The 26,904-nt window shown below is 35.3% G+C and overlaps 3 protein-coding genes across 3 annotated transcripts in view; 2 read left to right on the forward strand and 1 right to left on the reverse strand.

Moving 5' to 3' along the window:
- On the forward strand, positions 8,022-13,467 carry LOC109844141 (proteasome subunit alpha type-1-A-like). Its single transcript, XM_020413102.1, is given in 3 exon segments — positions 8,022-8,195; positions 8,198-8,497; positions 12,741-13,467. Coding segments are annotated over 3 exon segments (837 nt in total). The 5' UTR covers positions 8,022-8,123; the 3' UTR covers positions 13,206-13,467.
- LOC109844142 (soluble inorganic pyrophosphatase-like) lies at positions 13,749-18,010 on the reverse strand. The gene is made up of 8 exons (XM_020413103.1): positions 17,890-18,010; positions 17,680-17,708; positions 17,229-17,294; positions 15,498-15,605; positions 15,361-15,426; positions 14,247-14,367; positions 14,090-14,171; positions 13,749-14,005 (listed from the first exon to the last, which is right to left on the reverse strand). Exons 1-8 carry the CDS (start codon positions 18,008-18,010, stop codon positions 13,963-13,965), a joined length of 636 nt encoding a protein of 211 aa, XP_020268692.1. The 3' UTR covers positions 13,749-13,962.
- Positions 25,755-26,904, forward strand: part of LOC109845772 (protein RER1A-like) — a 10,589-nt gene continuing 9,439 nt past the window's right edge. The window contains exon 1 of the mRNA XM_020415041.1: positions 25,755-25,921. Within this exon, the coding sequence (XP_020270630.1) occupies positions 25,755-25,921 (167 nt within the window). The remainder of the gene's footprint in view (positions 25,922-26,904) is intronic.

Consider the following 26,904-nt stretch of genomic DNA (forward strand, 5'->3'; position numbering starts at 1 on the left):
TCGATTTTGAGAGAATACAAGTCAAATTTTCTTTCTTTGTCTTTTTACATCAAATTTCCTACCAACAATGTATTTTGACTTTTCTAGAGTATTTATTTATTTATGTGAAAAAGCTCACATTTGTTGTAATACAGATTTACCGGGGATCATCGGAGTATACCAACACCCCACCCCCACACGAGAAAAGAGAGCAAACTTTCTTCTTCAGTCTTCCACTTCTTATTTCTCAAAAATAATCAATGGACTTTTTTTTTTCCTAAAGTCGTCGTCGTCGTCTTGTGCGATTTGAGGTGACCGCAATAAAATTAAAGAAAAATAAGAACGAATATAAAAACAACAACTACCATGAAACTTCTGTTAAAAAAATGAAATAGAGCTTTAAGGTCAAGATAATTTCAATTAAGCACCATTGACCGTTTTAATTCCCGAAAAAACATGAGTATATTAAATTACACACGTGATATTACATCTACCATAAAAAAGGTGATGTCAAAAATAAAGAATATTAGTATAAAATCCAAAATAAAAGTTAGAAAATCAGACCTGAATGGGAGCAGTCGTGATTTCACTGCCCTAGAAGATTGAGGACACGCCTATTACCCTGGCGCAGTCGATCATCTCTCCCTTAGCGGTAAAAACCACTGGTTCGGCCGGCCTCCGTAATCGGACGGGAGTAGTAGAGCTTAAGCTCGGATGAAGAACGTTGTCCAAAGAAAAGTAGTAACACAATAGCCAAAATAATTAGAAGGAGAGAGCTCGGTTTGAGATAAATAAGAGATTTTCATGTGCTTTCGAGAGGAGGAGTGTTGGCCTTCTTATTTTGAAGATGTTTAACAAACAATTTACCACTAATGTTGTTTGTCTAGTATTTGTGTTTTAGTATTTATTGTAGACAAACAACGTTGTTGGAAGATGGATGGATTGCGCCATAACGACGATATCAAATGGAGGTTGGCGGAATTGTGGAGTGAAGCAACATACAATTCAAGTTAAAGATCAAGTTCAAGCTCCATCCGCAAAGTGTACCAAGTCAAGCTTATTGAAGATCAAGATCGGCTTGGGTAATCTAGTTTAGGTTTTATATTATGTGTGTTAAGTACCTTAAGCTCAATATCATATACACACACGTATTTGGTTTCTATGTATATATATAGTTATATATATACATGCATGATTTTGAGTTTTCATGTTTTGAACACTTTTGCAAAATAATGAGATTTCACAATTGGGAAATGCAAATTGGAAAATTATTTTTGTAACATGTTCAAAATATCATTTGCAAACATTTCTCAAAGTTTCATCAAGTTTGGAATTGATTTGTTATGTTTAAAGGAATTTACAAATTTACGTTTTCGTTCGTGCACATGTTCGTGCATGTTTTACAAAACTGATGAGTTTTCTCAAATGGGAAGTGATATTTGAAAAATTCTTTCTCTGACATGTTTATCTACATATTTAGAAACTTCCCAAAATATGTTACTATTTTTGGAGTTGATTTACTGTGCCTAATTGATTTTACAAAATCGTGTATCACAGCAGATTTTCATAAACTGTATTTTTGTGTTCAAACATTTATTTCTCTCAACTGGGAAAAGATTTTTCAGAAATTCTTTCTCTAATATGTTTTTATACATGTCTAGAACTTTCTCAAAATTTCATAATTTTAGATGCTGTTTTACTATTTTTAACCGATTTTATAAAATCGGATATACCTGGCTTCAATACCGTCGGTCGACCGAAATTTCCGCCGGTCCGACCGAAATTTACCATCGGTCGACCAAAATTTCCACCCGGTCGACGCAAGACTCTCTGGACGTCTCCTGCCGACTCTGACGCTTATTTTCTGGTCGACCGCGATTTTCATCGTGCGACCGCTTGGAGTCCCAACGGCTCTTTTAGAGCCGTTGAAGATGGTTTTTTGGTCTTTTGACTTGGGATTTTTTGCTGAGATCTTAGAGGTATAAATACCCCTTTGCTGTTTTCTTCAAGGTTGTTAAGAGAATGGTTTAAAAGATTTTAACAAGGGTTTAAACTTGTTTAGTGTTTGTTTAAGTTTGTTTTAAGAAGCTTTTAAGCAATTGAGTGTTTCGGTTTTGTGATTCAATTCAACAAGAGCTTGAGGAGATCATCTATTGGTGTTTGGGCATCCAACTCTTCTCCCTCCACTCTTGATATATTGAGAAGTTTTCTAAACTCTATTTCTAGATTTTTATATATATATTTGATTATCATTGTTATTAAACTAGAACTACATTGAGTTTAGTTTTGATTTGTATCTCTTTGTTCACACACAACCTTTTGAGCTTATTGTATTTACATTCATAATATAATTTGGGGTTGTGGGTTTGTGACTAAGAGCTGTGCTTAATTGAGTTCTCACCTTGTTTTGAGAACAATCATTTACTGTATTTGTGCTTAATTGTGAGATCACTTTGTAATACACTTGTACACCGAGTGAGAAGTGTGTGGTGAGAGTCGGGGATCGTCCCAAGAGGAGTGGCGTCGGTTGACGTGCCTAGGGAGAGGTTGTAACCGAGCACTTGAGGGAGACACGGCTAGGTCCAACACTTAGTGGGTGTAGAGTGTGATTGCAAGAGTGTGAGTTGTAGAATTTTCGGTTAGCTAGAAAACCGAGTGTGTAGAAGAAGTTCCGGCTTCCAAACCGGATTGTGTTAGTGGATTTCTCCCCGGGAGTGGTGAGCGGAGACGTAGGACGGAAGGTCCGAACTCCGTGATCATATAGTGTGTTTGAGTGTGCTTTGGCGTTCATTTATATTCATGCTCATATCTTATATCGTTATTATCATTTACTCTTAGTTCATATTATCCACTATCTTGTTTATCTTATTTATGTTTATATCACCCTTAGTTTCATATCCTTGCGTATAACTCATAGTATATCTCATTGCTAGGATATATCCCTTGTTCATATTGTTTATCCTAGCTCACATATCTTGTTGTATTTTATACTTGCTAGGATAACATATTAATTAGTTTTTAATTGGCATTTAATCGGATTAGATTAGCATAAGACCCTAATCACCCCCCCTCTAGGGTCTAACAAGGAGAAGTGTGGTATTTATAGGAAAATGTGTAAAACGTGCAAAATAAAATATGGAGAAGTAAAAAAAATGCACGTCGTGGCGTGTGTTATGCGAAGCTCACCCAATACAAAACCTAAAACACTACTCAAAGCCCAATAAGAAGTGTTCCAATATAAACTCTTTACTATTCATCTCAATTTCTAATGTGAGGCTATTCACAAAAGTAAAATTGTCTTTTCATGAACAACATAGCCAACAAAAGGCAATTACCTTACTACACCTCTAGGCTATTACAGGTTACGTACATGTAATGAGGCGGAGTGAAATTCTCATTCCTACTTTCCCATTTAAGCATATCAATATTCAATACACGATATTTTTTTTCAAAGTTAAAATTGTCATTTCCTAGCTAGAAATGTTAAAATTGTCATTTCCTAGCTAGAAATGCCCATTCGCACCTTTTGCGGGAAATAAGCATTCCTTTGCTAAGACATGAGCATTCACACTCAGCCAATAATACAAAATTTTAGAAACTTCTAAAAACATTTGATTCCCTATAATGAGAAAGAAGAAGAAGACGGTGAAAGAAAAGGGAAAGTGGAATATTATCCTAAATTCAAATCAATCCAAGGTATAAACCCTTCCCCTCCTTGTTTTTCTTTGATTTAAGGAATTGATCTTTGATGTCTTAAGAAATTGAGGAAAAAACCATCAGCGAGAACCTCGTCGTCGACCCCAATCGCTGGGGGAACCTCACCCTCAGGAAGTCACTCCGATGGCGGAACACAAGGCGACCATGCCGAGTAGCTGCGGGAAAAAAAGAGAGGGAAATGAACGCGAAAAAAATAAGAAGAGAAACGGGGAAGAAAGAGATAAAGGAGAGAGAAAAGGGGAATTAAAGTGAAATATTAAATTTTTTTGGGACCCGTGAAAGTTTATTAGTTTGTATATAGGTCCACAAGATAAAAAGGAATGAAAATATTCTTGTAGACCCCTGTTACTTTGTTGATTGCTACCGGATCCAAAAGATCCAAGCTCAGTTAGGAATTAAGCTCGAATAATTAATTGGAATCCCCTGAGTTGTGCCATATATTAATAATAAGTTTAAAATTATTAGAATAATATCATAGAAAAGTATGGTAAATTGCTAAAATTAGCAAGAAAGCCTATGTGTACCTTTATAGATAATTATATTTGAGTATACTTGAATATGATTGATTTTAAACTTTGTAGTGATTATCCTATAATATGTACTTGTCCTGAATTAATATTAATCTTATATGTTTATATTATAGGTTCAGGTTGATATCTGGAAATGTAGTATTTTGAGGAAGCTGTACTCATTGGAAATGAGTTCATTTCTCACTAGTATTTTTTCTATATAATATAAATTTTGCATGAGTGCTATATTTGATTTGATTTTGTGCTTGAAAAATAAATAATTTATTATTTTTGTGTATATATAAAGTTAAATGTGATCCGATCTATTTTATTATGACATAACCTATAATATGATTTGATTTCATACAATATATTAAAAGTAAATTAGATTTCACATAAAATGTGATAAGTGGTTTTGGTTTCATGTAAACTCAATTAATTGTAAATGATGCTTATGTGAAAGCTTTTGAAGAAAAAAAATTGAAGGTGTCGCAACAGCTTGTGGAGTCAAATATTTTTTTTGACTTAGTATTTAATAAAAATAGAAAAAAGTGAAATTTGTAAATTGTTTTAACTGAGATGATAAGATTTACGCTCGTCCACTCAATTTAAAGTATTTGTAATTTTAGAAAGTGAACATACCAATAATATTTTTGGCACAAATGACGTGTTTTGAAATAAAATGATTTGACGAGTGATGTGGTTTTGGAAACAACCAAATTGATAAGTGATATGTTTTGCAACAAATAATTTGACAAATGACGTGTTTCCGAAAATCAAGCTATTTAACAAGCAATTCTTGATGTTTTCAAACACTCAGAAAGTCCACTATGGAGTGGTGTGTTTGTGCCTGTCATATGATTAGAATACACCTTTATGTGGCTCATTATAGGTATGTGACCTTCTAGCATTTGTGATGTGGGCCTTTTTGGGCGTTCGTGATATGTCTAGCAGCCTCTGGTAGAGATAGGTGCATTCTGCTCTCGAGAACTATATGTTATGTGATGCCTTTTTGGCATTCATACTACTAGGCTATAAATCGTATCCTTAGTGAGACATATGAGGTGATTCTTGTATTTCATGAATGTTCTCATGCTACTAGGCTATAAATCGTATCCTTAGTGAGACCTATGAGGTGATTCTTGTATTTCATGAATGTTCCCATGCTACTAGGCTATAAATCGTATCCTTAGTGAGACCAATGAGGTGATTCTTGCATTTCATGAATGTTCTCATCGAGATCTGAGATTTTGAGATTTGAGTGTGAATCTGAGAAAATAATGATATTTTGCCTTTACACAAATTTAATAGTTCATTTTCTTTCTTAGTAATTACTTATTTTGAAAGAGAGTTTGATTTTGGAATATGATAGGGTATAAATGATAACCAAAAGTTGTAAGTGCATAAATATCAAGTTATAGTATAAAAAGTTATCGATCCTACGTGGAAGGTGTTTGTAAGAAGAAATTAAGATTGGTTCTTATGTTGAGGAGTGGTTGTGAATATATGCAAACAAAAAAAAATGAGGAGAAAAAGAAATCAAATGAAATAAAGAGGAAGGAAATAATGAAAAATCAAGACAAAGAGGAAATTCAAAAAAGTAAAGATGGATGATTCAATTAAAAATATGAGGAATATAGAATTAAATCAACTAGCTAATTTTAATTATAAATTATAAACCATTCTCTTTGTATCACATTTTACTTTAGATTTATTAAGTATAGACTACCAAACCACTTAAGGAAAGCATAACCTATCAAATTATCATATATGCAAAATTAATATTCATGAAAAGAATAATAACTAGATAGTAATTCTAGAATTCATCAGCATAATCTATCAAACCACTCAAGATAAGCATAGGTTATCGAATTCTTCTTCTACTAATTAGTTCTCTATTTTATTATCCTACACATGATTATTTTAAGCATAAGAGAATAATCCACAAACTATAAAAGAAATTAGGTTAGTTTCATACAATTCTAGAATTCCTACAAGAATTAGTTTCACATGTTAGGAAATGAAAATAAGAAATAAAATCTATACTAGAGAAGAATAAAAGAAAAGATTGAAAATAAAAACTAATTACAAAGAAGAGAAATGAGAACAAAGAAATTTACACTATGAATATAGAAATAAATCTAACTAAATTGTAAAAGAAAAGAACATAAATGAAGATCTAGATTATGCAAGAAAATAAATCTACTCTACAAAATTTAAAAAACAAGATAATAATGAAAGAAATAAAGATAAGAAAATAAATGTACTCTACAAGGCGTTAATGTAAATCTAAACTACTACAAAGAAATAAAAATAAAATAGAAAATTTACATTACAAGAGGGTTTAGCCTCTTGAAAGCAAACCTTTAAATTGATCTTTATTTTCATCTCCATCTTCATCTTCATCATCAAACAAAGAGAAGAAAATAAAAATATAAAGAGGTGGGAAAAGAAAATAAAAATATAAAGAGGTGGAAAAAAATCTTTTTATTAATTACAACAAAAAGTTACAAAATTGAAAGGTCTTCTCAATTAAGCGTAACTCTCCTACAAAATTTTTCACACCCTCAACCCCTCACTCTCTCTATCCCTATTTATAGTCTACAACAATGAATGAGAGCCATTGGATTAAACTTGATCCCCAAGCTAATCAACTTCAGCCCTTAATTCCACAACAGTAATCACGCATCGATACCGGTATCGATAGGGCCATCGATAGCGAGTCATTTCTGATTTTCTCTTGAGCTTGGACTCTTGGACTTTTATGAGAGATGAGATATTAAGTTGTTCGTAGGCTTTTATTCATTAACCTGAATACGTTTATTAGTGACAAATTTATTTAAATTAAATAGATAATAGGGGTATAAAATGTAATAAAAATATGATTATCAGAATACGTTAGCATGATTCTGGAATACGTTACGATATATTTAACTTACAATTTCTTTCTTGAATATAGCAATAATATATTATTATTGGACCATATTTTGCTATTTTCCTAAAATATCCCGTGTCAACTTACAATTCACTATTTATAGGAATTATTAGATTTTTCTTAGATATCTAGGATCACTAGTGGGAAATGTTCTCACTGAGCTTTAGTTCACTCTGTTGTTTTTTAATTTTTTACAGATCTGAAATAGAAATGTGATAATCCAAATTCTTAGCTGTGGGCATGGTTAAGAAGTGCTTATTTGGAAACTCGACTCCAGTGGTGTTATGTTCAGCAAAAAGAGTGTTTTACGTTGTAAATAATTATAACGGTAAGACTGTGAAATGTAAATAACGATTATAAGTATATGTATAGTTTGTTTTGAGTTACTATCTTCAGCAGGCTTATGTATATGGTTTGAGTTAAGCTACGTGATATAAAGTATTAGGCTTGACTCGTGCATGAGACTTGTCTTGTGCGTGGGTCGCTGCTGTCTCGTAACCATTTATGAAATTTCACTGTAGTTTTCGGGGCGTGACAAAGTATTTGCCAAACACACCCTTCACCCTTAAGAAACTAAAAATTGCCCTCACAAGTCACAACTAGCAATAGTTTAAACTCACGTGACAGACGATCATGAAAAACCTTTGGGGGAAAAAAATTCACGTGCCTTTCGATCATCTTAGTTTTCCATCCGAACTATCGACAGGATTTTGGACCCGGCCCAGTACAGAACTGGAAATAAGTATTTGGGCCTCAGCCTAAGCTTATCGGGCAGCCTAAGCTTATCGGGCTGCTAGCCTTATCAGATGCGGATCTAAACATGTAAACCACCCGACCGGTTTCCATTATCCCATTAAGAACTCTCTCTCTCCAGCTTCGTGCCCTCGAAGAAAACCCTCGTGTTAAAAAAACACTACCCCCAAACTGAGGATCAAAGAAACCCTAAAAAGTCCTCACAAAATACCTTAAAAAATCCCCGAAAAATGTTTCGAAACCAGTACGACACGGACGTGACCACGTGGTCCCCCGCCGGCCGCCTGTTCCAGGTGGAGTACGCGATGGATTCCAGGTGGAGGAGGCGATGGAGGCGGTGAAGCAAGGAAGCGCCGCCATCGGGCTCCGATCGAAGACCCACGTCGTGCTCGCCTCCGTCAACAAGGCCTCGTCGGAGCTCTCGTCGCATCAGAAGAAGATCTTCAAGGTCGACGATCATATCGGGGTCGCGATCGCGGGATTGACCGCGGACGGTAGGGTTTTGTCGAGGTATTTGAGGAATGAGTGCATCAATCATAAGTTTGTTTATGAGGATCCCCTGCCGGTTGGGAGATTGGTCGTGCAGTTGGCTGATAAGGCTCAGGTAATTCCCTGATCGTTTTAGGGTTTTTTTTTTAATTTAAATTTTTGATGATGTGGAGTGTTTGGATCTGGGGTTAGGGTTTGTTGCTAGGGTGAGGTGCTTGATGAATTAGGGGTGGATTTAGGGTTAGGGATCTTAAATTAAGTTTCTTTTACTTATCAAATTGTTGAATTGTGGTTGCATTTGATAGTTTGCAAGCTTTTTAGACTTTTTGATTGGCCAACAAGGTTCAGATAATTCACTAGTTCGATAGTTGTAGTGTTTTCTGTGACTTTTGTTGTTTTGATGCTGTAGGATGTTTGGATCTGGGGATTAATGTTGCTGCTAAGTAGAGGTTTTGATGAATTGATGGTTGCTGTAGGGTGTTTTTTTCTGACTGTATAGTTCTTTTGTGTGTGTTCTGAATGGCGGTTTCTATTTATAGGTGGCAAGTTTGTTAGCTTGTTTAACTTGGGTTGTTAAATTGGGGTTGTGATGAGGATGGGTTAGAGAAGAAAGGATTTATGACTTTCAGATTTTGACAATACCTTTGAGATTAGGGTTTTGAAACTTTGTAGTCATGAATTTCTAGGCTTTGTGAGCTGCATGTGTGATTGGTAGCAATCGGGTTAGCAATCTCTTTGGTGCAAGATTGGAATTTTAGTTGTGGATCTAGTCTTCTTTTAAATGGATATATGCATATATCTTATCTTCCTTAGAATTGGGGTTCAGATAATAGTAAGTTAGGAAAGAAGGGGTTTACATCTATGTGGTTTTCACTTTCCGAACTCATCTTTTTGGTCCTTCGATTAGGGTATTTTAGCATGTATTTGGAAATCGGTAGTTGTATGTCTGTAAGTTAGTGCTATTTGAATATTAGGCTTGCAAAGATCCTGGATTGGACTTGTTTCTTTTACCTGAACTTATCGGTCACCATTTGGAACATTGTAGTTGTCTTGGATTTTTTTAGTGCCCTGATTTCAGCTTATTGAAACAAAGAGATTGTTTTTAGCTATGGTGAACATTAGAGGTTACTCTTACATGAAGCTATTGAATAAATACTGATTCTACGACGTTCATTCACAGCTGTTGCTTTGGAGATTGAGAAGTTTATTATTGTTGATTAATGATTTGTTCTAGTATGAGCATCGTACTTTCAACGGTTCCAATTGCTCTTAATCTTTAGCTTTCTTATATATATTTATTTTAGCAGTTCATATGAATTGGCAGATGATATCGTGTTCTATTGCCATACTATGAATTGTGAGGGTCAGGTGGTTAGAATTTAGGCAGGGGTGAAGGAAGCAGAGGATTTTGATCCATTTACGTATAGAAGCTATCAATATATGCGGTTTCTTAATTCCTTGAAACTATAATGTCTCGTTTGGTACGTGAGAGTTGAGTCGAATGAGAATGTAATGGAATTAGTGTGGGAATGAAATGCTCATACCCTTTCTCACATTTGGCTGCCATTAGAGAATGAAGTGGGAATGACAATCCTTTTTATTTTTAGTACGAGTAATTAATAATGCATATTTAGAATTTATTTCAAATTATTGATTCCCATTGCAGCGGGAATGACTACCCCCTACCATTGGGAATGCTTATTCCCACATAAAATGGGAATGAACGAGAAGTTGGAATGGGCATTCTAGCTATTAAAAAGGTGAATGAGAAGTTGGAATAGCCGAATAGACATTCCATTTCCACTCATTTCTACTACCAAATGATGCGTAAGAAACCTAAGGAATAAGGGCAAGATTTTTTTTCCCTTTAGATTTGTTGTATACTGTAGTGTGCACATTGAATAATTCCAAGTTGTTTTTAGCTACAATAAAAAGGAGAGGCTTCTAGATCTATTTATCCTTGTTGCAATCCTCAGCATGGTGGATTTTCATATTTCAATATGTTTTCTATCATAGAATTGCTATATTACTATATGGATTTTGTTGCTTACTTTTGTTTCTTGTATTTTAGGCTCTAGGTCGTAATGCCATAGCATGGACTAGAATGCAAGACCTGCCAAAACCTATCTCTACCCCAAATCCTATACCCCTAACACAAGTTCCACTGTCAAAGATGAAGTGGCCTTGATAGAAACATCATTTGATGATCAATTTAGCTTGAGCTTAGGGATTTATTTACAATGTTGTGGTATGTGATGATTTTATAATCTGTCCCTCCTGATTGTCGGCTATGTAGCATTAGTATCTTGTTTGCTGAACCTTTAGTTGAAGTGCTAGTAATGTTTTTGACGATCAGTCTATCTGTGATTTAAACTGTTTTCTTGTGATACTTTGTTAAAGATATTTATAATTTGGATATAGTCCTTCTGAATGTTTTGTAATGATAACTAGCTGTAAATGATTCTAAGACGGGAAATAAGTTTGGCTTTGGACTTCCAAAATTCAGGGCCGCATGGGTGGGCCAAATTAGGTTATAGATGGAGTATGAATTGTGGAAAATAGATAGTTTTGCAGTTTAATTTGAGAGAATGAGGAAACAGAGGTGCTTAACACTTGTGGAGACTGGCTTCTGTTTATCTACCCTATCAAGAGAGTTTGAAGCATCGACATGGAAAATTTGTAAACAGCAAAATAGAACATTATATATGTAAAATTTTGTGTAAGAATTGTCACTATTGTAATTTCAAGTAAGTAAATCCGAAAGAGTGAGTTAATCTGTGTAGATCAGCTCGAAAGACAGAATATGAGGGGGTTCATAAACTGTATGTGTTCACGTGCATTGTTTTCTCTTTATTTTTCCATCACTTTTGTATTAGGAAGTTCTAGTTAGAGCAAAGATGGCAGACTATGGCATTTTAGAGGGAAAAAATGCAGAATTATTCGACTTTTGAAAAATATTGCTATATTACCAAGCTGGAAGCTAATAAATCAGTTAAAAGAGGTTAAACCTAAAGCTCATAACAATTTACACTAGAAGAAAAACACTAGGGAGAGAGAACAATATGTGAGAATTCAAGTGTACAGGAAGAAAAAATAAGGTAAAATCTAGGTAATGTTAGCGTTTTATTTCAGAGGAAGGGTTATTAGCAAAAGGAAGAAAAGAGGTGAATGAATTTTTTTCATCAGTTGGTGCACAGAAGAATTAAGTAAGGATAAATGGCATGATCTAGGTAAAATCCGCTGTAGATCTGAGTTACTCACTCGTGGGATCCAAACTGTCTGGAGAGACCATCGTGGATCCCCCCTCCTAGAGAATCATTATGGATAGCTATCCCTTAGTCACAGAATTGGGTTTGGCCATAATAGGAAAACAGTTACATCCCATTTTGGTGTCTGGACAGCTATCTCTTAACCGCAGGTTTGGGCTTGGCCATGATAGGAAAACGGTTATATCCCATTTTGGTGTCTGGATAGCCATCTCTTAACCACAGATTTGGGTTTGGCCATAATAGGAAAAAAGAGCACTCGCCAACAACCCTTTTGAATATTCTCAACATGTAGCTTCCAAAATTGGTCAGTCGACTAGCTTATAGTGATGTATTACTGCTTACCTGTCTGGTAACGCTTGTTCATGTTTGGTCCATTATGCTTGGACCTGGAGATGGGGTTTTGTTTCGATTCAAACTCAGGCAGCTAAGGGAAGTGTATCAGATAACAAAGCAAAACTTGTAGCCCTTTATTTGAAACGTTGAGGGAGTCCCCAATCCTTGTGTATTTCATACTATAGCCTTATCATCGAATAGTTAATGCAATGACAGTGTTGTTCACCCAGGATGATAGTTTGTTTGCCTATAGTTATTTTAAGGACTAGACGGCATGCCATGCACTTTCCTGATCTCAAGATAAATAGCCGCCTGTTGAACGACTTTCCTGGTAGCAGTTAATTGAAGGCAAATCAAATTGCAATAGCCCTGAGCAAATAATAATGTGTGCTGGCATCGGGAGCCGAAATGGATCAAATTTTTTTATGCTGAATGTACCTGATTATCCAATGTTCTTGTGTTTTACACTAGGCGCTCGTAAACTAAAGAACGATGATGAGCTTTAAGGTATTTCAGTATATGCAAAACTACTGCAGTTTGTATGCATGTCTTTAGGACATCTAATGATCTCTCTTTAGAATTTTGAGCTTTTACAATGCCCTACTTAAGGAGAACTTCAGAAAAGCATTATTCTCAGTCACTTGCTTTATATTCCCTACAGTTTGGATGACATATAACCTGAACTGATTTTCAAGAGGGACAAAACTTGAAGATACCAAAATGCCATTATCCATTTTTTATCCTTGTCAATTGTAGGTTTGCACACAACGCTCTTGGAAGAGGCCCTATGGTGTAGGCCTCCTCGTTGCAGGTCTCGATGAATCTGGAGCTCATCTTTACTACAACTGCCCAAGCGGAAACTACTTTGAATACCAAGCATTTGCCATTGGATCCCGCTCCCAAGCTGCAAAGACCTACCTTGAGAGAAAATTCGGGAGCTTCTCTGATTACACTCGTGATGAACTAGTCAAAGATGCGCTCTTTGCCATCAAAGAGACATTGCAAGGAGAGAAGCTAACGAGCTCCATATGCACCGTTGCTGTTCTTGGGGTTGGCGAATCATTCCATGTGATCGATCAGGGCACTATTCAGCGGTTGATCGATTCTCAAGAGATCGGGGATGAACCTGCTGCAGCTGCTGGTGATGCTCCTGCAGCTGATGCTGCTGGTGAAGAACGAGGTGGAGCTCAGGAGGGAGAGGCTGCACCAATGGATATCTGAGGTTTCTATGATTATGTGGTTCGATGTACGTCCGGTTATGAATTTCTATGCTTGTTTCCTGACAACATGAACATTAGTCTGAAAATCCAGTTGATAGGAACATTGTGGTTTATTTTGGAGGAAAGGGGGAAACTTGTGGCTCTTAAAATGGGTGATTTCTTTTGGGAAATCCGCTGATGTGTTATAATGGGATTGTGATGTTTGTTATTTCGAACTCAATATGATTGAAATTGTTAGCCTCGGCCTCGGAAGTTTGAACCAATAAGCCTCGCCAGTGTGCCTCATTTCAGGCTAGTAAAATACACGACCTGTTAAAATGTGAACAGAAGATAGTTTCTCTGTTTCTTAATGTTAGCGTTGGGAGCGGAATTGAAATTTTGTCACATCGTACTACTCCTTTTGTATGTTGCAGTCTTACAACCATTTCTTGAAAAGTAATTCTTCAGTATGATGGACGGCTGAAATCTGAACCAACACCCACAAACACATTAGCGTGTAGGGGGAGAAATGCATCTTAAAATTTGCTGCACCTGAGTTTTATGGGTATAAAGAATTTCAAGCATCACGTTCTTATTAAGATGTAGAAAGCAAAGGCCTCCTCTTGTTCGCGCGACAGTGTGCGCAAATGTTGATTACAACACCACAGAAGAGACTTATTACTAGAAAACAGCTACCCTTTGTGATGGCACGGCAGCTTATTATCTGTAGGCATAAACCAGTCGTATTTGCCTCCAAAATGCATTCGGGTTATATGTGTTCACTGCCTCAAGCATTCAACAATGTAGGACGCGTAAAGATCCCTGCGTAAAATTATTGTTAAACTTGAAGCTTATGTGAATTATCGCACGAAGGGGGAAAAATGTAAAACCAAGGGGAAAACGTACATAGAGTATTGTATCGCTTTGATGGCATCTTCAGCGGGGAGGAAGTCCTCAACAGCCACCTTTTTGTTCTCATTCTTCTTATCTGTAGTTACCATGAGTTAAGGAGGAGTTCACATAAAACTGAAAATAGAAATTGTACAGTATGTGTAGTGGATACAATCTTCAAAGAAGCGGCGGATCTCTTGAAGCCGATGAGGAGGAAGCTCTTTGATGTCTCTGTAGTGACGGAACTCAGGGTCATCAGCACAAACAGCTATTATCTTGTCGTCCCTCTCACCCTGGAAATCATTGTACCGAACTAGGAACTCAGTCTCTTAAATGGTGTCCGCTAAAACGAAAAGCCAAAAACAGACTTTTTTGTGTTTTTTTTAATATGTAAAGTTATTATAATGGCAACTATTAGCGAGATTTTAAGTTGGAGATGATAAGGACAATTTGGCTCGTGTCCTTAACGATGAGGCATCTTCTCTTGAACTTTAAAGTATAAAGCACTTTATTTGTATTAAAAATTTTGGTAAATATTATAGAACCTCTTTCTTGTGTTTTGGATAACATTCTCTTAAANGCAAAAACCCTTGAACTACTGGAAATTGTCATAAACATTAATATAAAGGGTAAAAAGTCTGAACTGCCCCAGTTACTATTTACCCGTACCCGAAAAAAACTCTATTTCAGTAAAAATGAAAAAAAGTACTTAAGTGAGACAAATTATTAGGGGGTTTTCCCTGATTTATAAACTACATACAATGTACCGTGCATTCCACTATTTTGAGTTACAACTTAAAAGCGAATAAATTGGGACGCCCAATTCCACTGCAACACTATCTTAGAATCAGAATTCACATTGTACACTGTCATGTCATGTGACACCGTTGTGTGTTTTCTCTGTGGTCACTCGTGTGTTTGCCCAATTGTATGTATGATTGGTAACTATATTCAACTGCGTAAAATGATAAATCATCGTTCAAGTGTATGTTTATGACCCAAGATGCGAAATGCACTATGTTAAAGGGGATTTTATATACCCTTATGCACTTTATCATACTAATGATATTTTTCCTTGTAATTAGAGTGTGCAAAATACCCCAAAGTTCAGGGATATTTGCAAAATTTAACCTAAAATTTTGTATGGCCATACACGTATGCAAATGCCACTGTAGCACAATGATAAAACCTCTTTGCAATGTGAAAGAGGTCTACGGTTCATATCATGCTTGCACTGCACTATGATCTATTCTCCGAAAATGAAAAAAATGGAATAAAAAACTTGCCTGATCGATCATGGGCATCAATCCAATGGCACGGGCACGCAGAAAGGAACCAGTAAGTACGGGCTCCTGCATGCGGGAAGGAACTAAACTATAATACATGTTCAGAAAACATGAACAACTTTTAAAAGAGAGAATACCTGCATTAGTACGACAACGTCCATTGGATCACTGTCTTCACAAATAGTTCGGGGGATGAAACCATAGTTGTGAGGATACACAACAGAAGAGTAAAGAACGCGATTCACCTGGTTTGAGTTTATCCATAGTTTAATATAAGTCAGGGAAAGGAAATGTTGATATAATCATTATTCTGTGTGGCGTATTCATTTATAGTTAGCAATAGTGGAATTATAGGATTCGTTTTTCATATGCAGAGAAAATCCTTCAAAACTTTTCTTTGAAATTCTATTACTAGTATATGATATGAATATTATATATTTTATCCATTTTCACTGCTGTAGTGAAGAACCCAGCGACTATAGGATCTCATTTACTATTCAACATGAAATCCAAAAGCAGAAAATAAAAACTCGTCACCTTTTAAGCTGATCTTAGTATTACTGTTTTATCTAATAATTTCATTGACAACAGTTGCAGAAGTATTTATGTCCACAAAATTGTGATGTCACGTTTGTTTTTTAGGATAGTGAGGGTACTATTTTAAAATAATCCAGACCCACCTTTTTAACTCATGTTTTTTTAATTATCCAGCCTATACTATCTTTTAAGGAAGGACTACTTAATCCCTCAAGAGGGGAATAAGATATACTCACCCCACTGCCTACCTCTATAGTTCAGGTCTTAATCATCTAGGGGGATTAAGAATTTCTAGCAAAAATATCCCCATCTCTTCAATTCCACCGACTTTCATCTGAAATTTTATTCTAGTGGTCCTTTTTTCCTAGTTATTTTGTTGTTGCATTATTTTCAGAGGAAACTCAAAGGTAAGCAAATTAATTATGCCCGAATATTTCTCGCTCCAAATGTCACAGCAAAGTGCACTGATGCCATGGCTGTATAGCCTTCCCTTGTGACTTAGCAATGATCCATGATGTACCCTTATATCCCCCATACATAAAAGGGATGATCTTATCATATATCAATGGAATCAATGAATGCTTTGGCGAGCTTTCTCGTTAACATAATAATTACAATAGCATATACTTATTTGGATCCAATCTTTTAACCAAGAATTTCTTATGCTCTTCCTGCAAGCAGATGTACACATCTTGGAAGGAAAGATTTTTTTTTCCTAGGCCATATTTTGGTGTCTTTATCTTCCAGCAAAAAGGAAAAAAGGAAAAAGAAAGTAGAGAGAATAGCATTAAATACAATATTCATCCGAAATCGTACATCATCGTTCCGAAATTATATCATGACAGATATAGGATGACAAGCCTATCTTTTAGAGAAGGTCATGTCCAAATTTAAATTTTTTTACCAAACAGACGCATAAATATAATACTAGTTGCTTGTGGGCATTAAGGGTCCTTCTGGTTATAATCTTAGACTGAACAATCATCATTAAGGGTCCTTCTGGTTATGATCTTAGTCAGAACAATCATAATCCCAATAAAACAAACACTATTATAGACTATTTTAAGTTAGCCCGAATGCTAGTCCGTGCAAAACCAAATATTAGATTGGACTAAAATAGTCCCAGGATAACACAATTTAAGTATTACAATCTGGGGATTACAATACCCCCTAGTCCTAGGATAAAAAACAAATGTGGCCTTAGTTTTAAACACATTCATTTTGATCTAATTTACTGCATGACAAATAATTATATATTGTGGTTCAAAACATTGTATAGCAAATCATACAACCATTTACACAGAAGAGCTTAATAAACATAATGTTCTAACCTTGATAAGACCACTTGGCTTGTCGAGCTCATATTTGACCTTGCTGCCCTTGCCAATTTCAATAACCTGCAGCATTTGGCCATGAACCAACACTTTGCTTGGTAAATTTTTAACCCATATAACTTTCCAAAGCATATGAACTATATGAAGTTTTCTTCACAATAACAGAACAAAAACATGGACTCCTAAAAGAACAAAATGCTAAGAAATCCATTGAAACAATCTTCACTATTAAAATTATGATAATTGTGTCAGAAAACTGTAAAAAGGAAAGTATGAGCAAGAATACAAACCAACTAAAGCAATATTTAAATTAAGCAAGAAAAATCGTAGAACATGGGAATCAAATCTGGTATAATCCTAATATAGATTTAATTATGCATGTAGGGGATTGTTATGTGATGAAACTTATAACACTTATACAAAAGGCTTGGGTCACTTAGAAACTCACACTATTGAAGACTGCTGGAGCACCAGGTCCTGCATCAAATAAGAACTCAAGATAAGCAAACACTTCTATTTACTAGTGATCATGGACCAGAAAACTAAGTACACCACGTAAAAACCTCGAAGTGGTTATATTTCTAAGTATATATTAAAAAAAACCTAAATGGAAGGTAATAGACAAGAAATATTTTGTGAATAAATTTTCAAATTGTACCTATTTCTAGATCATGCCAAGGATGAGCAGCTACTGATTTCTGTGACATGGAAGAAAGGATTCTCTCATTGAGCTTAACATGAGGAAAACTCGAACCACTCATGTTGGGCTGCAAAAACATAAAAAGAAAAAGAAAAAAAAGCTATATTAGGAAAACTAATTAACAAGAGCTAATATCAATATTAGGAAAAACTGATATATTTTTCTATAGAATATGTGTCTTTAATTCTAAAAGTTGGTTAGCTTGAGGATTAGGTATCTTGCTTAAATTTTCACAGGTAATTTGTACTTGGATCCTAAAGAATCCATTTATACACCTAACAAACCGAAATTTGATTGACGGATTTGCGCTTGCACCATTAGCTATGGAGTATCGTACGATTGCCATGATCGAAACCAAAAATTCTTCACACTAGTAAAGGATGATTCTTCGTGTCTAACAAAAACATTATTTCATGAACTAGCCTTGATTATGGGCAGTTTAATTACTTCATAAGATATGAGACAATTAACTCATTTCTCTACTCTAAACACTAGTAATTAGCCAACAACTGCACTAACTAAATAAAAGTTCAGTTTGGTTGCATATGATACCAAGAAGAATTCAGAAGTAGACCTTTACAGGACTTGCCACAATGATCAGATAACTTCATAACATATATGCTGCAATGATAAACTAAACAAGTCCAAAAATTCCCCAAAAAAAGGAAAAAAAGAAAGAAAAATAAAACAAAAAGGTAAGCCAACTTCCACAACCTGATCAGTGATCACCCTTTGCTCTATTGGTTTTGATACTTTAAATCCCATCTCTAAATTCCCAAAAGAATACTATTTAACAAAGAAAATACCCATCAATTTCATCATTCAAAAAAAAAAAAAAATCAATTTTCTTGTGAGTGCCCAGTTAATTAGGCTTGATGGGCATCATCAAGATCACCTCGTGTTCAAACTTTCTTCACAAAAACATCATAAAAATTGTAAATTTGTTGAGAAAAAATTGACTTACTTTGATAGGAGGAGTAAAAATTACGGACAAGGAGATAACTTTGCCTCGGTTTGTGGGCAGCGTTTAGTTTTCAGGCGCCTTGTTTCCTTTTGCCTGTTGACGGTTGCTGTGGTCCGTCCGATTTTGACGATGGACGGTCGATATAGCTCCATCATAACGAACACGGACATATTCTTTCGCGGTTTAATTTATTTTTTTTAGTTTATAATGGTTAGAGATAAGATGAGCATATATGCCAATTTTTTTACGCTTTTCTTTTTCTTTTTAATTAATAAAAAACTGTAAATTGTATTATTTGTGTTGAAATCTAAAAGATATTTTGTTGATATCTAAAAAATAAAATGTATGTGAACATTACTTTGTATGTGGTAGGGGTGGGCAAAAACCGAAAAAAACCGGTTCAACCGAAAAAACCGCCCGAAAAAGCGGACCGGTTAACCGAACCGGATTAAATGGATGAGAAGAAGACTCTAAACCGCCCGAACCGAATTAAACCGGTTTGGATCCGGTTTGAACCCCTGAACCGCCCGAAAAAAAACCAAACCGAATTTTCTAATTCGTTCTTTGTCGGATATTCATATTGCTCAAAATGGGAAGGACTTCGTCGTTCGGAATTCGGTCAAAATGGAAAGGACTTTTGGTTCGGACGAAGTCAGATGGAATAGCTTTCTTATTAGTGAGTCATCACTTGAACATGAAGCAATATAATTGCTCGGTAATTTGATTGTTATGTTTACATACATGTTTATATTGTATAGTTCCTTTTTCATTGGGCCTGCTAGCGTATATGCCCGCATTAAAATCGGTGAAACCTCATATAAGCTTTCAAATTCTACTAGAGGCATGTTAAGTTGTTTTCCAAGAAATGAAAGATAACCTTTTGATTATAGTTAATTAATATTTGAATGTTACGTAACCATATGTACTTGTTGATATGGTTTGCGCTCATTTCACTGATTTCGGTTTTTTGTTAGCTGTGGCAATGATGTTACTTCAAACAAGCTCCACATTTCATTGTTTGGGGAAAAAAGTTAAGTAGACAAAATGAACAAATAATGATACTTTATCAGAAATTAATATGCAATGATCTCAGGTGTGGACAGATTTTTGTGAAATAGTATTAATTCGGTCCAAAACCGAAACTGATCCGAACCGATCCGAATTTCGGTTGGGCCGAATATTCGGATGAAGGGAAAAAAATCTGGATCTGGATGAGAGTTTTGAGAATTCGAAAAATTCGGATTGGATCCGGATTGAGCTTAAAACCGATCCGAACCGAATATGCCCCGCCCTAGTATGTGGACTATTAATTTCATGTCCTTTTGTATTCCATCATGTATCTATAAATTGTACGATGTATGGAAATGGAATAGGGTGAATAAAAGATTACAATTTCTCTTCTTCTCTTGTCTCTTGTCTCTTGTTTCATTTCTTTAGTATATTACAACACGTTATCAGCACGAAATCTCTAGCTAATCGGTTCGTAATCGTCCGTTGATGGTAAGAGATATTTCGGTGTACATCTCTTACGAGGTAACAATTTCCACACTTACATTTCGTTTTTAAAGTAAAAGCGCACGTACAGAATGTGAAAACAAAACTATGTCCTTATTGCCCAAGAGCTTTGATGATTTTTTTTATTTTCACTTCTTTCTCATCACTAGCACTGAAATTGGCATATTCTAGTGAAATATAGCAATACATGGAGTTTGTAAAGTTTCTCAAAAGAATAGTTTATTAAAAACAGAAGCCAGTTCTATTTGGCACGCTAATTAATGAAGCACCTAATTTGCATGATTAAGCTAAAATATTTATGGTTGGACTTGGAGACCCATGTTATTGCTGGTATAGGTGGCCGCCACTCAAGGATGCTTGGCACCACCTTCATCACACGGGAAGGAGGTCTAAAGGCTATTATTGGATGCAAGAATTTAGCCCTAAGATTAGTACTACCCTACAATATTAATCATTTTTGTGTGTGACAATAAATTTTGGTAGTAATTTTCAAAAGGACAAATTTTCAAAACCAACCTATTTACAAATTTAATCACAGAAAACAACCCACTGTCTCTACTGGACATCCAACAAATTTAATGCCTTCAGAGAGGAAATTCAGTTTATATGAATATAAAAACCCAAACCAATTTTTGCAATTCTCTCTCAGTGTATTCTTAATTGGATAATTGTTTTAATCAATAAAAACTGAGTAGTTTATTCTACTATCTATTATCTGATCTTTAGTTGGTTTTGTTAGAGCTTTTTCTAATGTATTATCTCATCTAATAAACAAAAGTTCATGTAAATTAATTTTGTAATGCAATTTGCTCCTACACACGAACACCTGGTTGGAACTTTATTTCTGTTAATGGCTGAACCTCTTATTGGGATGATCCAAATGATTTTCTTTGAACTCTGTAACATAGGCTACATATACATGGCTAAAAAACGTAGAATAGACAGAGCATCAATCATGAAAAATTGTCATAATATATCAATTTGATGCTTTTGCTTTAAATATTCTATTTGCTTGCTTGAAGTAAAATCTAAGCCTCATGAAAACTTGAAATTAAGTTGTAGGTTTTTAAAGCTCATGTTGGCGTTCATAAGTGGTCCATTTTTTAATTGCTAATTGCACTGATTCTCCTTCTCCGTTGAAATTATGCAATATTAGTTTTCTATCCAAAATTGTCTTTGTGGTGTTTTGAATCTTGCCATCCAAAATTGTCTTTGTGGTGTTTTGAATCTTGCCAGAAGCAAACATTTGAAAGATAACATTTATGAAGATCTTTAGAAAAAGGAACCTGATAATTTTGGTGATTATATGAATATTTCTAATTTCTCATGCACTAATCTTTCGTCCCCATGATTAGTGCACTGTGATATATGATAGTAATTATTACTTGGCATCGAGCGTTCATTTTTTTTTTACTGGACACACCTGTGTTTTTTGCACGATTATATCTTTTGATTCTTTAAGTATATTTGCTCAGAAGGCAAACACTTTAAATTTTCTAAGACATGAAAAATTAAATGCCTCAGTGAAAAAGTATTCACTTTTCTGGGCAATCCCTGAAGGATCGCTTTGATCTATGAAGCCAATAATTTGATCAAAAAGTTCTTTTCCCCATTCCATGCAAATAATATTGTACTCCAGCAGCAGTACATGACCAAGAATTGTACTTAGCATTCTGAATTGATATCTACATTAGTAGTCGCAGAGACCTCGGCTGAATACAATTCAACAAGTAACCTTGTACTCTTACAATAGTACAACTAAAAGCATTATGAACTAATCCTTGCATTAGTAGTTGTTAAAAACACACCCAGCTGTTGTGAGAAACCATAATGCAAGTTTAATTGGTTCAATCGTAGTGCCTGAAGCACATGTCATAATTCAAATTAATATTCATACGCTCGGACGAGGGGGAGGTAGTAGATCTTATTGAGGTGGTCAAGGTAAACTATTTGGTTTTTTTTTATATTTGGATTATATGCATTTGTCAGACAATTTTAATTTATCTTGATTTTGCTTTAAACTCTTGTAAACCTATGTGGTTTTTATTCATATGTGTATATTTTAGAATTTTTCTGACCTAAAATACAACATGTTGCGATGAGTTTGAGATTTAAGGACCCAAATTCTTTTAAATTCTGGCATGAGCGATTGGGTCATCTTGGGCAAAATATGATTTGTCGGATTTCCTTAAATTAAATGGGGCATTCAAACCAAATCCGACTAACTGCATATCATAAAATTTCCCCCTTTATCTAATATGTGGTGAAGAAGCGAAACATTTCCCATCTGCGTGTTCTTTATTTGCAGTCCATGTTTCTATATCACCACCATAGCGTACCTCTATGGGACCTCGGTGAAGGTATATACATTATTTATGAAACTCCGTCAATAATTTAGTACCTATGGCCCATGTTAGGGGATCAATTTATAATTTAGTACGCTGACTGTATTTTTATTGAAGATCAATTCTCGACATTAGGGGGAGATTAGTGCCCAAAATACAAAATAATATCAAGAAATTCTATTGGTGAAAAAGATCTTCAATATTTATATCCACGTACTAGTCAAACTGAACCAGAAGTTCACATGATAATCTGCCAAGAAAAGAGTGACTAAGCCCCATATTCATGTTGAATATATCATTGATGATTTGGTATGCTAGAAGCATATTGTGCCAGAAGCATAAAACATGTTAGTGTAAAAGATAAAAGTCCGCGGCAAACTAAATTATATATAGAAAGACAGTCACTCCCATAACCTCTGGAACAGGCTTGTCCTGAAGATGAAATCTCCAGTAAATTATACGTGCACTTGATAATCACAATACTGGAGATGCGGAACGGCCAAATCCAATTGTTAAGGGAAATGACGAGGATTTGGTTGACATAAAATAAGAATTGAAGTGGCCACGAATTTGTGAAAAAGGAGAAATATATAATATAAATATAAAAGTTGTCGACAACATAGTTGCCTCTACAGTTGCTCTTACTATCTCCGAAAATAATCTGGATCCAGAACCTAAGTCAGCAGTAGAGTGCTTGAAGCATTCAGACTAGGTGAGATGGAAAGTGGCAATTAAGGCTGAGCTGAACTCGCTAAAGTATTTTGAACCTGTAGTTCATATATCCCTGCAGGATATATATGGGTCTTCGTAAGAAAAATAAATGAAATTGTAAGGTGGTGAGATATAAAGCGAGATTCATAGCTAAATGGGTTCACGCAGAGACCCAACATCGATTTAGATGTAAAATATTCTACTATTAGTGATTGTATTACGTTCCGCAAGTTAATACATATGGTAGAAACTATGAATTTATATATGCAGTATGAGTCATTAGACGCTAATATTTTTATATGAAAGTCCCCGATGGACTTAAAATTCCTGAATTGAGAGAAAACAAGAATCGCAACATGTATAGTATTAAATTATAAAGGTCGTTATACGACTTGAAACAGTCGGATAGAATGTGGTATAACCAACTGAGTGAGTGTTAGCCCTTATGTTTTGATGATGTTCTTACAACCACCATTATCGGTACTAATGGCTTATTGAGTGTAAATGTAGTAAAATCATTTGTCAAGCTCGTTAGTGCCATTAACGGAGGATGGATGGAATATACGCTAAAACGAAGACATCTAAAGGAGGAGGAGGCCAAAAAGATGAAGCAACGTTATTTCAAGAACAACAAAGTCATATAAAAGCTTCATCCGATTCAAGCTATATCAAAGCTCAAGTATTGCTTTCAATATGAGGATATTAGCCTTCTTTTGTTCTTCTCTCTAGTGCTAGAATGTAGGCAAAGAGTTACTGAGTTTACTTGAAGCTATTGGGAATCACACACACGTTTTTAGACTTGTGTCTTTTAAGCGTTTTTTCACAAAACACTATTTTTCACAAGTATGAGTACCTATCTGCAAAATTCTTTTTCCAAACAGTTTGTTTTTAGTATTAAAAACATTTTACAAAGTTTCAGAATTTTCAGAGGTCAAATGAATATCTTGCAAATATTTCAAGTTGGTCAAAAACCTGTTTTCTGGAAAATATCAGAAATCGGTCGACCGATCCTATGGCCATCCCTTAGTATCTTTCCAGATTGTCGTCGGTCGACCGATACGGTCGACCGAATTTTCAATCTTCAAATCGGTCGACCGTTCCGGTCGACCGAAGAGGCTCTGCTTGGTTTTCCAAATTTCTTTAGCTGTCAGCGGTCGACCGAATTTTTCGGTCGGTCGACCGATGGTATTTTCGGTCGACCGATTATTTCTTCGGTCAACCGATTTGGTCAGCCGCGATTTTTTAAAACGGTCGTTTTTTCGCCTCGACTCATGTGCTTTCACTTATTAGTGATTGGCAAAGTCTGAGGTCACAACCTGCAAAGTAGATTATCTTCCTAAATAGGAAGATTGGGTTTTTGTTTTTATTGATTTAAACTCTTTTATAAAAACCCCCAAGCCTGCTTCTTCTTCTCTAAGCCTAACGTTTGAAAGAGAACCAGAGAGCTCTGTTTCTTCCTGAGAAAATTTTCAAATCAAACTTGTTCTTCTGAGTTCTTGTGTGTGTTTCACTTCCCAGCTTCAGTACTCTTCTCTTTGCTATAGGGGCTTGTGTAAAGAGAGTGTCTTGCATTTATCTTCTGCTGCTGTGAGTGAGATCTTGTGTAGATCGACTGTGAAGGAGTGTGATCTGTGAGATCAACTGTGTAGTGAGAGAGAGATCTTGTGGGATCATTGTGTAGACGAAGTTCCGGCTTCCAAACCGGATGTGTTAGTGGATTTCTCCTCGAGAGTGGGGAGCGGGGACGTAGGTCAGCGGGCCGAACCTCGTTAACACATCGCGCGTCAAGGATAACGATTCCTAACTTTATCTCTTTCTTTATTATTGAACTTCTGTTACTGTGGTTTGTTTGTACTGTTTTTTAATTGCATATTAGAGCCTCTTGACCCTAATCACCCCCCCTCTAGGGTCCTTCAGTGAGTTCCTCCTGAAGAGGAGATATGCAAATAATGATGTCTGCCCTTGTGTGTTTATATATAGCTTTTATATTATACCGGTCTATATTGATGATATAAATGTTATTGGAATGCACAAGGACCTTACAGAAGCTAGCTCATGCCTAAAGATGGAGTTTGAAATGAAGGACTTAGGAAAAACCAAGTTTTGTCTTGGCCTGCAGATCGAGCATTTTCCCAGAAGGAATTTTTCTACACCAGTCAACCTACGTGAAAAAGGTTTTGTGCAGATCGAGCATTTTCCCAGAAGGAATTTTTCTACACCAGTCAACCTACGTGAAAAAGGTTTTGGAGAGATTTTATATGGATAAATCTCATCCACTTAGCACACCAATGGTCGTCCGGTCCCTCGAAGTGGATAAAGACCCATTTAGACCCAAAGATGATAATGAAGAAATGTTAGGGCCAGAAGTTCCCTATCTGAGCACCATTGGAGCACTTCTTTATCTCGCAAATTGCACCAGGCCTGATATTGCATTTGCGATGAACTTGCTAGCAAGGTATAGTGCTTATCCTACAAGGAGGCAATAGAATGTCGTTAAACATTTCCTTCGCTACCTTCAAGGTACAAAAGATCTTGGACTATTCTATAAAAGAAACCAAGATATGACATTGGTGGGCTATTAGGACGCTGGCTACATGTCTGATCCCCATAATGCCAGATCCCAGACTGGTTATGTTTTTCTCTGTGGTGGTACTGTCGTTTCTTAGAGGTCTGTTAAGCAGACCATGGTGACTACTTCTTCTAATCACTCAGAGATTATCGCTTTATATGAGACCTCACGAGAATGTGTATGATTAAGATCGTTGATGTAATGACCGTAAAATTTCGATACTAGTTAAAATAATTTTCTTGTATTTTAAATATTTAATTATTATTTTTAAAAGAGTATTTGTATTTTTCTCGATTTTCTAAAATTTTCTATGATTTAAAGTCTAAGTTTTATATTTATTTAAATGGTTTTTATATTTATAAATTAATCTAGTGCAATGAAAATTTCTGGGAATTATCCGTTGTGTTACTGATACTATTACGTATTATTTTAAATAATACGTCGTATTATTATTATTATTATGTATTAATTCTTGTATTACATTGAATTATTAATTACGTATTATTTGTGTAAATTATTGTATTATTGCGTATCAGCTGTCGTATTAGCATAACTGGTACGTTTTATCGTGTAGACAATTGTCACATAATTATTTGGTTTTAAATGTAAGTAAATATATTTTTATTATTAATTATTTCCGTTTAATTGTACAATACGGGTATATTTTCGACAGTTTTATATCAACTGTTGTATAAGCTCAAAATGTACGTTTTTATTTGTAGATAATTATTATGTAATTAGTTTAATTTTTAAGTATCCGAAATTATTTATTTTAATTATTTTCGTTTAAATACCTGAAACTATTTGAAAATACTCCCAGCTTTTTTTGCTCCCACGACAAACCCCAACAACCCCGTTCTCTCCCTCCG

The sequence above is a fragment of the Asparagus officinalis genome, chromosome 6 (genome assembly GCF_001876935.1).
Source record: "Asparagus officinalis chromosome 6, Aspof.V1, whole genome shotgun sequence".
NCBI classification, from domain to species: domain Eukaryota; kingdom Viridiplantae; phylum Streptophyta; class Magnoliopsida; order Asparagales; family Asparagaceae; genus Asparagus; species Asparagus officinalis.